Source organism: Diadema antillarum, unplaced genomic scaffold (genome assembly GCF_040938485.1).
Source record: "Diadema antillarum isolate AM-2024a unplaced genomic scaffold, OU_Dant_1.0 scf00000140, whole genome shotgun sequence".
In the NCBI taxonomy this organism is placed as follows: domain Eukaryota; kingdom Metazoa; phylum Echinodermata; class Echinoidea; order Diadematoida; family Diadematidae; genus Diadema; species Diadema antillarum.
Window position 1 is genome coordinate 990,731 of NW_027271029.1, and position 15,526 is coordinate 1,006,256.

Below are 15,526 nucleotides of genomic sequence, written 5' to 3' on the forward strand. Positions count from 1 at the left end.
TACTGCATGCATGAGCTCGACGCCTAGCCGCCTGACGAACGAGAGGAGAGGAGTGGCCCTCAATCAGCTTTGCTACGCACGGCAGCGTTGATGGCGTGCATGTTAGTTCTTATCGTACAGGTATTGCGCGTGTACTCTGTGCTGTGTATGATTGTGTGTGTGGCCGGGATATACACTCGAGTACACCCGCAATATCTTCACATTTCGACCAACTCAACAAGCGTCGCCGAAGCTGCTAGCAAAGTTGTGAACTAAGTCGTATTCTAAATCTGATAATTCATATCTAAATCTAAGAATCACAGACCTTTCGTTCTTTCAAAGCTACAGATTCCTTACTGGGGAAGGAATGAAAAAATTAGGCTTTATCGTGTATATCAAACACGGAAGAGCGTACTGATCAAAGACTAGAAGCCACATAGGTAAGGCATGACGTCATCGAGACCCTGCCGCGAGCGATCTGAGCCCTCTCTCGTGTTTTGGGAGATTTCAATAGTTTTTAGTTTCTAATTGCGGTATCGAGATAGAGATTAACGATGCTGTGTTTATCAATTGGTTTAAGCAGGGTAAATAAAATCTCATCTTATACGGAAGCGTCAAAGTGTCATTCTACTTTACGACACGACGAGATATTTCAGCTTGCCTAGTTGACGGCATAAAAAGTTAGTCTTCATGGTGATTGTGGATACATTGTCATATCTGTTGTACATACTCATCTTACCATAATTGCCACCATCGCGGGATGAAAAGGCTACTATACGATTCGTGATATAGTACCTGTAGTGGACAGATATAGGCCCATAATAATCAAGAAAACCAGGTAAAGACAACTGACTCAACTTTGTTTATGAAAAGTACATAAATAGGCCTATTTTCCCAACTCATGTATACTGGCATGATGTTGAGGATATATAATGCCCAGCTGCCTGATGAAAAGAGCTATATAGTATAAAGTCAAACACTTTTTATGCATGGCTACAAAAATGAAAATAAGTTAAATTCTATTTATACTCTTTCCACAAGACCGGCAGGATAACTTAAATACCCTTCCTGCTTCTATGATCATCATCGGGATGATATATAATTCTACGCCACAGATTATTTACTCGGAATAAGTACGAACCTTATCTCAGTTTCGCCTGTAGTGTACCTTCAGTTTCTGATTAACAAACATATGGAATTACAAATATTATTTCATTGTTGGATGAAGGTACCTTCGGAATAACGAAACCAATCTTTATTTTTGTATTATACTTTTGTATAATGTAACAGTTATAGCCAAAAAAGGGGCCTACTGAAAATAATAATGATGATAATGACAAAGATACTTGAATAAAGGATGATAAAGATAATGAAAGTGATACTATTATTGTTATCATTGTATATTTCTAATTGTATTAAATATCTTCCTTACAGCATGATTTTTATGTTTTTTTGGTTTAGATGGGAATTCAGATTTTAACTTCTGGCGAGATAATTAGAAACCACTTATATGACTTATTATATCAAGAGTACTAATACAATTCTAAGAGGAATCAAAACTTTAATTGATAAAAATCAGTTTTGCAATGGCTGAGAAATCCCAGAGCAAAGCAAAGCTAAGAAAAACAAAACAAAACAAAACAAAACAAAGTGATTATAAGAGAGAGAGAGCATGTGTAGGGATGGAGATCAGTACCTCACCATTGTATTGATATTTTCTATCGGCCCAGAGATCAGTGGGCTTTTGTGTGTGTGTGTGTGTGTGTGTGTGTGTGTGTGTGTGTGTGTGAAATATTTTAGAATTTACTTCTGAATTTTAGAAGATATTTCACAATCATTTTTGAATTATTGTTGAATTTCGACTCAAATTTCACGACCAAATTGGCGGTTTGCGATGTCCCTTCCCGAGCTTTCAATATGTAGTTATATACCCATCGGCAGAAATTTATCCTTATCGGTCACTCGCCAGAGGCAAAGTTCGTCACTTCCGGCTACCCACCGTATTGTATCGGATCGCAGTCTGCTGATGAATCCGACTTGTGTTGGTCAGTGTCAGTCGCGCGTTGATCTTGCCTCATCGAATCACCGCCCGACCTGTGTCTGACACTATTAAACCTGATACTGTACATGTACTTGTACGAGTCGATCAGATTCATCAGACTGCGATCCGATACACCTCGATTGGTTGGCCAAACAGCTTCTCTTCCGACCAGCTTCCGACGAGTGACAGCTGTGAGTAAAAACGAGGTATTACGCAATCGAGTATAAATGCATGTCCACTGGTACTTTACAATGGTGGTATATGGATGGGTGCACATCGCGCACATCACACCCATGCACCATGGAGGTAGAAAAGAGACTACCTCCATGCATGCACGTACAGCGGCAGGCTCACTCGTGGCCGGCTCACAGACACACATGCACAGGCGAGCAAAAGGACAAGCAAGATTCTGTTTACGTTTCCATTGCTCTTTCAAACAATGTTTTAGTAGAATGTGAGTTTCGTGACAGACTTAAGTTTTCACTTGTTTTTTGTGTTCTTGATTCTTGAACAGTATTTCAGTGGTGTTAGTTTTTGTCTTATAGATGTGTGTATGTGAGTCTGTGACCATCGCGAATCAGCAGAAGAATGTGTAGTCCCACTTATATAAATTGATGCTGTCGTATAGACTACTGTCAATGTTTCTTCTATTGATCATGATCTTCTTCAAAATCTTACTCTTGTGCGCTCAGATCAGGACTTCACTCAGTCCCAGTCTCAGCTCAGGGTACAGGGCTCAATATAAAGTGGTGGCCCTGTTGCCCGGGACCATCACAAATTCGGACCACCAAACCGCAAAAAAAAAAAAGAAAGAAAGAAAGAAAAAAAGCGGGTGACCCGATCCGATTGGGCAACTAAGAAAGAGTGAAGACTCCAAAATTGGCTTTTGATCTTAAATTATTCTTTGGATTGTTTACATTTCCTTTATTTTGGGCCATTAAATTCACAATACATAATACGTACAAGTTGTATAGCGCATTTATATCAGGGCTGCCAACTCTCACTCATTGCATTGAGAGTGAGACTCGCTCATTTTGGTCCTTTCTCACTCTAAAACTTTATTTCATTTGCATGCATTTCTATTGATCTCACTCATTTTGACTCCTAAATTATAGCATTGGCCTATGGGAGTGTCACTTTAAACTAGTTTCCAATGTTGACAGCCCTGTCATATTCATAAATATCTCTATGGCATGCGCTAGTGGAAAAAAAGAAAGAAAGGAAAAGGAAGTGGTTCTGGCCACCAACATTTCAAATTTATAAACGACAGATTCTAGTCTAGTGGTAGTGGCCTGAATGGGCCGCCAATGAAAAAGATAGTGTTGAGCCCTGCTGTAGTCCCTACCATTGTGATAATCAAATTGATTTAATCATTTTACTGCTGTTACTTGAAACTGTAAACTCTTCAATGTCGCATATCTGCTAGCTGCTGGCTGCTGCAAATGTAAACTGCAATAGATGGATATACAAGTATTCTCACAGTAATCAATAGCTGATATTTAAGCTCTTTCATGATCCTGTCAGCCAAGCCACACATTTCTAGATTTTAGACTAAATTTAATACCAAGCAACAAGACAACAACACTGGATCATGTCAACATGTGATATAAGTATGTTGGTTAATCAAAGTACTGTGAGAATGAGTCCCAAAATGTAATGTTATGTGGGGTTTGTAAAAATCCCTCATTCTGCCTCACCTTCAATTCAGAATATGCCTACAAATTTACCATTTGCCTTTCTGAGCTCTCAGCTTAAGCACATTTTTTCTGTTGCCCGTGTTGGGGGTCTGCTGCTAAAAGATTGTTGTCAGAACTGATCCATACCTTGTTTTCTTCTCGTGACTCTGCTGTCTATAATATTTTCTTTTAGGTTGTACCATACTTGCCTTTTAAGGAGAGCCATCCAAGTTGAAATATTCAAACGTCTGCACTTCATGATGTCATCAAATATAAGCCACATGACCACAGCATGCGCTGAAGATGACTGTCCCGGAAAGAAGCCAATGCCCCCTAACAGAATCAGTCAAGCATCACCCATCGGCCACATCAAATCTTGCTTCAAGAGTAAGAATGGAACGCCTCGGCAGCCTACCGTGTGCAGCTATTCCAGGGCTAAACTGCGGATACTGAAATCCGTCTTCCCTTGTCCAGATCACTCTCTGGATGGCCTGGCAGAATTTTCTCATGTTTGGTATGTTTGTCAGTCTCTCTGAAATCTCTCTTGAAGTGTTGCAGATGAAGTAGTGTCCTCTGACAGGTAAATAGTACAGAGGAGATTGTTGTTGTTGTTGTTGTTGTTGTTGTTGTTGTTGTTGTTTGCCATCATAGCTGTCCATGCTGTACCCTCACGAAAGCTTTGTGTGCCCTGCTCATGAATACAAACTATATATTTGACTTGTACAGTTGCAGTACCCATGATGGAGATCAAGATATTTCAGTGAATCACTAAAGACTCTAAAGGCATATCCTCTTTCACTGTTCCTCCCTTTCTCCTCCTAATGTTTATTTTGATACTACCCTCAGTATCACAATGATAGAGTGTCTTATCAAAAATTTCTATGCCACATTATGGCATCAAGCGAACTCCATCCATTGCACTAAGACATTATTGTTAGGTTGTCCTTTTCCTTTTCCAAGATTTTCTAAATGGCCAATGCGTGTCACAATGATGTTCATCTATGCAGGATCTTGTTCGTGTTCCATGAAAACAGCAAAGACAGCTCCAGCAAAGCAAAGGTCAAGCCACCCAGACTGAATGGCCGGAAGGTTGGAGTCTTTGCCTCCAGAAGCCCACATCGACCCAATCCCATCGGGTTGACTCTTGCAAGGCTTGATAAAGTTGAAGGTACAAGCAATTTTATTTGACAGGATGTTGCAGCTGTAAGAAGCAGTTATGCACAGGGTGCAACAATATTTATTGTGATAGAGCTATTCTGTTTACTCATTTTTCACCTGATGTACAATATATCTTCCTGTATTCATCAGCCTAAAAAGGGACTGGCATCTCGAATTTGTAGTGGTATTTCTTTTCTTTCTCTTTTTGGAATAAAATTGTTGTGATATGATGAACATGGGCAAGAACCTGTAAATTTCTTATCATTTTGTATAGGTAGTCATCATTTTTTTATGCCTCCGCAACGAAGTGGCCGGAGGCATTATGTTTTCGGGTCGTCCGTCCTTCCGTCCGTCCGTACGTCCGTCCGTCCCGTTTTGTTTTTGTCGATATCTCAAGAACCGTGTGGTGGTTTTACATCAAACTTGGTATGAGGATATATCCTTGGGGGATAATACTTTGTGTGGATTTTAGGGTCACAGGGTCAAAGGTCAAAGGTCACAGGTTATTTTGTGAAAAAAAAATTGAAATTTCATGTATTTCTCCATATCTCGCAAATGGTTCAAGGTATCTTCATGAAACTTAGTATATATGCTTGTACCGATGGGCAGTGATTATCTAGGGAAGTTGGGGGTCATGGGTCAAAGGTCAGGGGGTCAAAGGTCGAGGTCAACTCCTCAAAATATCACTACTTTCCTTAAAATGCAATATGCCTGAAGGTTTTTTTTTTTAAAACTTGATGTATGGCATGTATTACCCAATATATATTTTTGGGGAAGTTTCTTGCCTAAAGGTCAAAGGTCAAAAGGTAAAAGGTCGGGTGAAAGTGCTAAATTGCACTTTTTCTTCCATATCTCGAAAGTAACTCAAGGTATCATCATGAAACTTACATATTTATGCATGTTCAACCTAACAGTGATTCTCTTTGGAACTGTGAGGTCAAAGGTCAGGTTTAGATAATGCTATTTTCCCATTTGATACTGAAATTATACTTTTTCTCAATACCTTGAAAGTTACTCAATGCATAAACTTATAAATAAAAGGGTCAAAAGTCAAGTAAAAATCATCAATTCCCCAAATACCTGCACTTTTACATTTTAATCATTCATCCAATTGAACCTAGTTCTAGGAAAGTGAACATTCAGCACATTTGTGTCAAACCTGTCATTTTAATATTTTGCCAATTGTGTGAAACTGTCATCACACATTGTCAAGACATTGTACTATAGACCTATTAGGAGAACCATGCATTATGGCGGAGGCATATCAGTAGCCGTAGCGATATATCTAGTTTTTTCATAGTGTAATCACTGAATATTCACTTAACCAAGTGCATTGCCCATGATTGTTCATGTAAAGAGTTGACATAGAATGTTGGCATAGTAATTCGTTTTATGAAGATGAGCAAGCATATGATCAAGAAAGAATATGAGAATGAAATAATAAAAAAAAAAAGGATTGATGCATGTCTAGTTATGTCTGTGCACAAAAAAAATAATAAAAAAATCTGTCTATGGATGCCCAATATTTGTATTGTGAAGTTGTGTATTTCTGAGCAATGGAAGTTGTATCATATACATTTATATGTTGTTGTTTTTTTTTCCCAAAAGACCTCCATGATGAGTATTCTGACATAATGAACTATACAGATCTCAAAATGACCATTGTCGTACCAAGAATGTGATATCATTGTGTAGAAATGTTTCACTGGGCTAAGCTACCCTGCGCTATGATTACTGGTATACTGTCAGTTATACGTGATGAACTGAATTATGAAATAAAGGTTTCCTTTCAGAATGAAGTGTAGTGTGCGACTTTTCTAGCACAGAGGAAATGAGGAGTTTCACTGAAGTGTTTTGTTTCACTGACATCAATATATTTCAGGAGACACATTGCACCTGTCTGGGACAGACATGATAGACGGGACGCCCGTTCTGGACGTGAAGCCATACGTTCCAGAATACGACTCCCCCAAACCCATAACAGAGTCAGCCGTTGGGAACCAATCTCTCCAAGCCACCGCATCTCATGGAGAGGATGCTACTGGCATCAACAAGAACAGTAGTGATCAGACACATGACTCGCTTAGCAATGAAGGCACCATTGACAGGACTAAAGATGACTATGAAAATGGAAGTTCTGCGACAATTCCACCAACCGCCGATACCACGAAAAGGATAGGCCGGCATCCTCCACCCAGTGAAAGTGGTTTCAAGAAACTTTGTCAGGTGCAGACAAGATCTGCGTCTGTTGGAGCCAGCTCTGATGGCAAGATGACTGACAGTGGTTCTAGTAGCACAACGCAGGAAGGTAGTGGGGACGATGTCAGGGTTGCAGACTGGGTGTGTACCCCTCCAATCAAGAAACTGGGAGTAAGGTTTACGCCCACTGCTGAGCAACAGCTAGCATCCTTCTGGAATAAAGGAGGTAGGGATGAGAATAACTGTTTTCTCTTTCACTCTCCCTCCCTTTCCCTCTCTTTCTCTCTTTCCATCTCTCTCTCTGCTTTTCCTCTGCCTACGCCCCCCCCCCCCAGGCGGTCAACCATTTGCGCATATGATTGTTCCAGATTCATAGAGATGCCCCCTTTAAGGATAGTTGATGGGTTAGGATTTTGACCCCCTATCGTGGGCTTTTGAAAGGGAAGTCATCAAAATTATCCCCCTATCATAGAAGGGAAGCCTGCTAGTGTACCTATAAGCAGGGTGATGTACGTGCAGCACGTGTGGCGAAATGTCCTGCCAAGAGAAGACCAGCCCGGCATGCTTTGCAGCAAAACATGCACAGTACATTCCGGAGAATCAGGGCAAAGACCAAGAAGCTGCATTTCCCCCTATTTTGGAATATTCGTGTGAGTTTGAAACTAACCCCATTCAGGACCCCATTTCAGAATTGTTCAGGACAGATTTGAAAATCACCCCAGATTTTGGGTAAAAAGTAAAAGACCCCCTATTTCAATGATTTTGGGGGGATTTTTTTTTTTTTTTGGAGAATTGAGCCCCTGAAATGTACCCCTTTTCCAGAAAAGGAAAAAAAAAATGGAATGCGCATGAGGTGCAGATGACCACCTGAGTGGGGGACGTAGATCTCTCGTTTTTCCTCTGTCACAAGGGCGTTGCCCACGGAAGAATACCATGAACTACGACACAGTGCACGATGGCTCCTTGAATACTTTTTAACTAAATCAGTTTAATCTTGTAATTTGTCTTGTCAAGTCAAGAACCAAAGCAAGTGGAAAAAAACAAAAAGAACAAAGGAAATATTTCCAAATACCGGATAACTTATTACATTACAGAGACCCGCACATGCTATAAAAGCTATACAGTTTACTATACAGACCAGAGGCAACTACAGTACTTCAAACTGCACGCGGAATGTTCCTGTAGCACCGTCGAGGTGGGGCCCGATGATGGGTGCGTGCACGCTCGGCGAGGTCGTCGCGGACGAGGTTCGTCCGGCAAGATACAATACTCTGCGGAGTCCTCCTGTAAGGGTACCAGTAGCCACGATATCTACTGGAGTGTGTCACGCCGGCCTTAAAGGAAGCGGGATCAGTGACGTCCGGGACGGTGATGTGGCATTCGGCGGTCGTATGCCAATGGGGACACGGAGCTGCCGGTCCGGTTTCGTCACGTTTCTCGACAGATGCGTCCAGGAGCATCTCCAATGCAGCTGTACGAATACAATCAAATTCCATCATAAAATCTATCCCAATATCATAAGATTTATGTGTGCTGGGTCATTAATACTAACCACAGAGGTTCTGGATAACATCGGTCATTTCATAGTGCTCACTTTACACCATTGCCGTGAGACAGCCGTGTACATTTAACAATTATAGCCCCTTACTCCTCACATCTTTATCCACCTATGAATGCAAACACATGATTATTTTATCCATTCGTGTGCACATAAACAAACACCCCAGTTTTGGGAAAATTACAGAAATCAATAATACAAAAAAACAATACGAGTATTTTACGCAACATACTTCCTTATTATCTTTCCATACAAAATGATATACTTAATACTTCGTTTCTTTGCACCATGCACCTTGTATACAGATAATGATATCCTTCTGCGCACTTCCTGTTTACATATTGGTACTTTCTTATCCATGTCATAAACTCTAATCATTAACAGTGCACTACATTACTCACAAATTTATATCCAATTAAAGAAAAATTTACACGTTGAGCAATTTTTTAACACTCTGTTATTGAGAGCACTTGACTTCCCTCTTTTAAAAGGCAGGGGGAATGATATTACCCATGACATGATATTAGTAATAAGTTGAGGAAATGTGAAGGTTTTTTTTACTGAAAAAAAAAGACATTTTGTGAAACTTTCTTTATATTTTCCTTATATCGTTCTATGTATGTGACATCAGAAACTGTAGTAGTCTTCTCTTCCAGCAGTGACTGCAAAGAAGCTTTAAAATTCCTAACTTTTGAATGGATTGTCTGATTTTTCTCATACTTTCATTGATGTGCTCTACTGAAGTTGCTGCATTCACTCAATCCACATGTATACGAAAGTGAACATGTCCTTTAACTTACCTGTGAACTAAGCAACATCAGTTTGGGATGGATTTTATTCAGGGTTATGCAAGTCTAATCCACTGGGTGTGATGAAAATATTGTCATCACTGCACAAACTTCAGTACTTTTGTTACTGAATTCCAACCATTTTCTGCATGAGAAGAGAAGATTATTTTTTTGTGGAGCTGTTTGAGTAGCATTTTACACTGTATTGTCTTTTTAAAACTTCTTGTAGTAGATACTGAAATAATTTTGTTTTCGAGATATCAAAAAAAATGGTAGTATAAGACAGCATAGGACACTGTAGTGGGCTGTTGGTCAAGTAGGCCCTACTGTAAAAGTGGAAATTTTAGCGGAATTAAAAACATGCAAAACTTTTTTCCCTGGTCGAGCACGAAAAATTAGTCACATGAAAATATCCGCTTTCACAGTATGTACGTGACGGCTGCCACCCACCCCCTCCCCCTCCCGTACCCCCCCCCAAAAAAACAACAACAATAGTTTTGTGTAATGCTGGTTGTCCGTTTGACTGCATTGTTCTAGGTTCTACTCGCAGCTTGGAGTTTCTCAGGGACTACGCAGAAGCACACCAGGCGATAGAGGAGATCTTGGCGGCAGATCCACGTTCAGTCTACAGGAGAAAAAACTGCTCAGACAGACTCTACTACTTCACCCTTGACCTTCTGCACATAACCAGCTGGTTTGGCCGCGACTTTGCTGAAGTGCTGCACATTCAGCACGTAGCTGAAGCGGAGGTCCCGGAAAAGAGTCATAGCAGCAAACTCTCCTGAAATATCTGTCATCTTGATCTAGCGAGGATTTATGAGTGAAAAATTCCAAGCGTGGCAATTAGAATCTGTAATTGAAATCAATATATTTCTGATAGTCTCTGTAACATGAGTGTAAGCAACTGTTAGATGTCTAGTAAATGCACTAATTCTACTCTTATCCAAGAATTCCATACAAAAAACCTGTTTCCACAGTATATTTAGCAATGTTTCTTTTATTTTGTAAATTTTGCGAGTCGACTGGCATTCGCAAAATAAATAGCTAACAAAAATGTTGCTTCCCATCACACTTATGACTGTCTATCACAATCAAAGGTGGGAGATGAGGTGAGGTAACAATATCATCTCCTCACAAATTTCTCATGGTTTGTAGCAAGAAATATGATAAAAATCATATTATTCTTTAATGGTTCGAATCTAAACATAAACAGAGGTGATCTCAATTTTGGTTTATAAAATAAAAAAAAATTAACAGTATGCGCTTGTTTGGAAAGGAAGCTTCCTTAAAAGAGACTTTTAATTCAAAGTGGTAAAACAAAGACTTAGTGAATATCACTGTAATTAACTTCAGATTAACATTGATGGGATAGCCATCAGAAAACTAGACATTCAGTGCCATTATTAAGTTGCCATTTTCGTCGAATGTTTAACATCACAGGATGGTAATTTCACACCTTGTATGTTGTTTTCCTTCTTTGAACGTGTAAAACTCCGATGCATTTTTTGTGACATCCTTTCTGCCAGTAGGACCCCTACTTGAAGAAAGTATGAAGTGCTTTGAATAGTGTGTTGCAGTTTGTGTGTCCTGTATACAACCCTGAAAATTAGATTTTGTTCATAAGCTGGTACATTTTAGAGGAAGGTAATGCAGACCTTTCCTCAGAACAATAAAACTGGCAAATTCCTTATGATGGAGGGCAACAGTAATATGGACTTCCATTGAATTTATTCGGACCCTTTAAAAAAAAAATGCTGACCCACTATTCTTGTTACAAAAGGGGAGCATATCCTCAAGTTGGTGACATGAGGATAATTTTTTTATGTACATGTATTTCTCATACAGAGACTCTTAGATGTATTACCATTGATCAGATTTTATACATGATGTTGAGAGACATTATCCTTCATCAATCATGCAAAATTTTGAATTTTGGAATGTTTGCAAAAAGGCCGTATGACCTTCTAACATGTGGTGGCTTAATTTCAGACCATGTTCAACTTTGCTGACTGAGCTGCATGTTGATGTTAAAAAATACATGATTACAAAAGAGCACTCCAGCATACAGAAATTTGGGGAGTTATAGTGATATTGTACATCAAGAAAATTACAGTGCACTCCCGTTACAATAAAAGCATCGGGACCGGCAGTTTTCTTTCATTATTGTCAAACAGTAAAGTATAGAGAGATTATATACACAAAGTACATTGGGGATCGTAATTTGGAGACATGAATTTTTACTTCGCTGTAACATGAATTTCACTATAATCGTGTGTTATTATGAGATTGCATTGTGTTTATATGCATTACTGTGCTAATAAATTGTTTACAGACTGTGCCAATTATCTTCTTTTTTTGTTTATTTCTTACTGACTGTGCTAGTAGATTATTCATTAAATGGTTTACAGCTGTAATATAATACTACTGTCACAGGAAGATATCTGTTCACTCTCAGATATTAATTTTCTGTCTGCATTCCGAAACATTTAACCATGGTTTTTGCAAATACGTGTACATGTATTTTGCAATATTTGTGGCTCTGGCAGCATGCAGGACCATGCAGCTCAAATTGATCAAACTTGAAATACAGTATGTAGTGCATTTGATCTAATAAGACTGTCGGGAGTTGAGAGCATTTTGAATTCATCCATCCATAAAAATTGCCTGTCATTAGAACTCGCAACATACAGCTATTACTACTCATTTTGTTGCACAACGCAAAAATTAGAACACAGGAACAGAGATTTTGTAGAAAATGTTTCATTGTATTTAATTCCGATGGTATTGGTACAGTAGAAACATGGAGATATGCAACACAGTACACTCAAGGCAAGAACAGCTGATGGTTTACTTTGTACATGAACCACAATTATGCTTACAACCGATAATGATGTCGTATTATGGCATCAGTGATTCGCATACAGAACTAATCATATTATTTATTACCAATCATCTTGTATAAGTGCGGTATGATCAGTATATTTGCTGTGTTTTTATTTTAGTGAATTTTGTTCAATATCTGTGATATTATTAACTCCCAAAAATAGTGCCTCACCTAACACAGATCATGTGTTACACATTGTCTCCAAGGGATATACACCCTACTTTTTCTCTTGGAGGGAATAATACACCCTTACTTCTTCCTCATTCTATTGTCACTGTGGTTCTTTATCACAACTTCCAACACTTCAACAACAACAAAAATGTCCTTCAAGTACCCGTTTGTGAAAAATAATGCAAGCAAAATACATGTTCATGTATAATATGCATGTACCAGGACATTCCACATCACGGTGACTTCAGTGAATAGCATTTAAAATTAAGCAAGCGTAATGCTGCAAGTCTCATCAGACACTGTACTGTAGAAGGTTACATGACATAGTCAAATGAAACAGTGATTCATTATTGCACTCAACTAATAAATTGCCCTAAATCAATGTAAATACGAGTAGACATGACAAAAGAAATCATGGGCATACATACTTGGGCAGGATTCAAACCAACGACTCCCTGATCTCCTAACGGTCTTCTTATCCACTAGACCATTAAGCTTCCGCTCGAATCCTGCCCGAGTATGTGTGCTCATGATTTCTTTTTGTCGTGGCTAATACCAAAACACTGATCAATTCAAGTGCTTATTTACGTTGATCTAGGGCCATTTGTTAATCAGTTGCAATAAAAACAACTTTACGGAAGAATTTCATGAATTTGAGTGATTTCATTATTAGTCAAAACCAGACATGTATGCAAATCAGATGAGGTCAATGATGACGTCATCACCTCACTAGTCTCCCACTGACCTGCACACACGTTTGCAAAATATCCTCTATATGAAATCAGAGAAGAAATCTTCATCATTTACATCAAGTTTTGATGCATGTCACACACTAACAATGGCGAGCCTCAGATCTGCAATGCTTATCCTACCACAAAACTATTGGGCAAAATATGTTGTTCTGCACACGTGCCAGACGGCTGTTCCTATACTGTCCAACTCGGAAGGAGGCACGTCGTGGTAAACAGTAGTATCGCAGCTCCAAAGCTCGCTATTGTTTGTCTATGATCACTTCATGGGGAAAAGGGCCAAGGTTGCTGCAGTATCAACCTACAATTTGTAAAACATGATTCTAATATTTGTGTGTACAAACCAGAGGGAGAGTTATGTGCTGGTGATACTACTACCAACTCATCCCCTATGCATACAAGATATTACCAACCTCCTTGCTCTGTGAAAAATGTACAACTTCAAAATTTCGTAGTCTCATTTAAGTTTGCCATATTTGCTGATATTCTCATCATTCTGTGTCTGGCTTTATTTTACCAATCACTCAACTTGAATGTGGTGTCCCATCGCACTATGTGGCATGTGAATTATAGTTGTGTGTACATCCCATCAATTATGTCATTCTACAGCATCACATGGTTTGTATCTAGATTTGGTACATAAGTAACTCTCAAATCTAAGTCAAGCTCAACAATCACAAATTGCGTCAAATTAGTAATGCCTGTGATGATCAAGTATAGAGTGGTCAAATTAATATCTCACTTAGTACCTCTTACACTGCATACGAAATCATGCTATTACACTACAATACTTTGATGCGCACAATCTTAAAACTAATAACCATGATCTGCTACTGTGTTCTATCTGATCTGGTTGTCCAGATCCAATACACTGCAAGGTTGTCAGTCTTGTGGGATACAGCCTTCAAACATGCAAACTCGGTAGAGTTGTACATACATGTACTTTCATTCATGTTAGTCGTCATCACATGTAGCCTACATCACAGGGTGTGTTTAGGGGAGAACTAGGCAGATAATAAGGGCACTAGATCCCCTACCAACTGTTCCACTTTTTTTTTTTTAGGAACACCTGTTTTCCTCAGTAGTGAAGATGCTTTATTATTTTGTCTTGCACTCTTATTTTTGCGATGTACGGGAGAGTACAGTAATGCTAATTTCTCTTTTTGCAATATTGATTACCCAAATTTGTTCCTATCGTATAGTATATATGTATGCTCTAGGGCCAAGAGTCTGCAGCTAAACTGCTCTATCACATTCAGCACAAAGCTCTGGATGCTAATAGTGAAATATTTACCCACAGGAGTGCTTTTTGATTCGATTAAAATGAGTAAAAGATAAGCAGCGAATGGATAAAATATATGACACCAAAAGATATGATGTCATCTACCTGGTCATCCTACACTTCAGCATTGAGTGTCACACCTTTACATTTTCTCCTTAAAAAAGAAGAAGTCAGAAATCAATTCTTGGACAAAACAATGGCATGCAGTACATGTCACCCGTTTCTTGTGTTTTTACCCCTTGTACATACCTACACAGTCATAAGGCTGGTGACAGATGCCTTCCTTGGATACAATATTGGTTTCATTCATTGTTTCATCATCAGCACTAACATTTTACTAGAACTGTCGATTTGCCACAGTATGAGAGGGATAGTACATGCATCAATTATGTCATTTAGGCTTACCAAATGACCCACCAAGTACTTGAGTTACAATGACCATCATGTTAAGAGTCGCAAGTATATATGTCCTTTACACAACAGTGTGTGCAAGTCTGCCTCCATTTGACATTCTACCACATATGTCTTACAAGCACGGCATGTTAAGGGGTAAGACTCCGACAAATTTAAAGTCTCTTTGGCGACAATGATTTCCAGATCTCATCATAAATTCATTTAAGCAAAGATACATGTAAGCACCCAGACAGTCTCCACACACACACACACACACACACACACACACATAAAGTCCTTCAAACTATGTGGTCAGCAAGTGCACGATAATACCTCGAAACACACTGTGAAGACGTAAGGTGCTACAGCCATCCATGTGCACTGTTTAAAGCTGCATTCCAATGTCGGCTTTTCAAGTCTTGTCTCACCACCCACGTCAAAGTTCAAGCTAACACGTCCTGTGGCCATGAAAGTGTAGGGTAAAACCTTTAACACACTCATGAATGATGACAGTGGGAGCTACAGCCATACATGTGCATCATGAAAAGTGACATTCACACATCAATAGGTCTACACTCGTGATGCACTCCAAAACAGTTCATGTGTGTGAAGTTTCTCAGATTCAGTCCACCCGTGCCGGAGGCTCTC

At 39.2% G+C, this 15,526-nt stretch overlaps 1 protein-coding gene across 1 annotated transcript; it reads left to right on the top strand.

The window, feature by feature from the left end:
- The first annotated feature begins 3,977 nt into the window (after positions 1 to 3,977).
- LOC139721236 (tRNA (adenine(37)-N6)-methyltransferase-like) lies at positions 3,978 to 10,433 on the top strand. The gene is made up of 4 exons (XM_071632558.1): positions 3,978 to 4,210; positions 4,704 to 4,864; positions 6,737 to 7,279; positions 9,937 to 10,433. The coding sequence occupies exons 1-4, from the start codon at positions 3,978 to 3,980 to the stop codon at positions 10,182 to 10,184; spliced, it is 1,185 nt and encodes a 394-aa protein (XP_071488659.1). The 3' UTR covers positions 10,185 to 10,433.
- Positions 10,434 to 15,526: the final 5,093 nt, after the last annotated feature.

Excerpts from the sequence above, each read along its gene's own strand:
- LOC139721236 (XM_071632558.1), top strand. The coding sequence starts at position 3,978 with ATGACCACAGCATGCGCTGAAGATGACTGTCCCGGAAAGAAGCCAATG. Across the intron at positions 4,865-6,736 it reads AAGGCTTGATAAAGTTGAAG|GAGACACATTGCACCTGTCT; the intron begins GTACAAGCAATT and ends AATATATTTCAG. Across the intron at positions 7,280-9,936 it reads ATCCTTCTGGAATAAAGGAG|GTTCTACTCGCAGCTTGGAG; the intron begins GTAGGGATGAGA and ends GCATTGTTCTAG.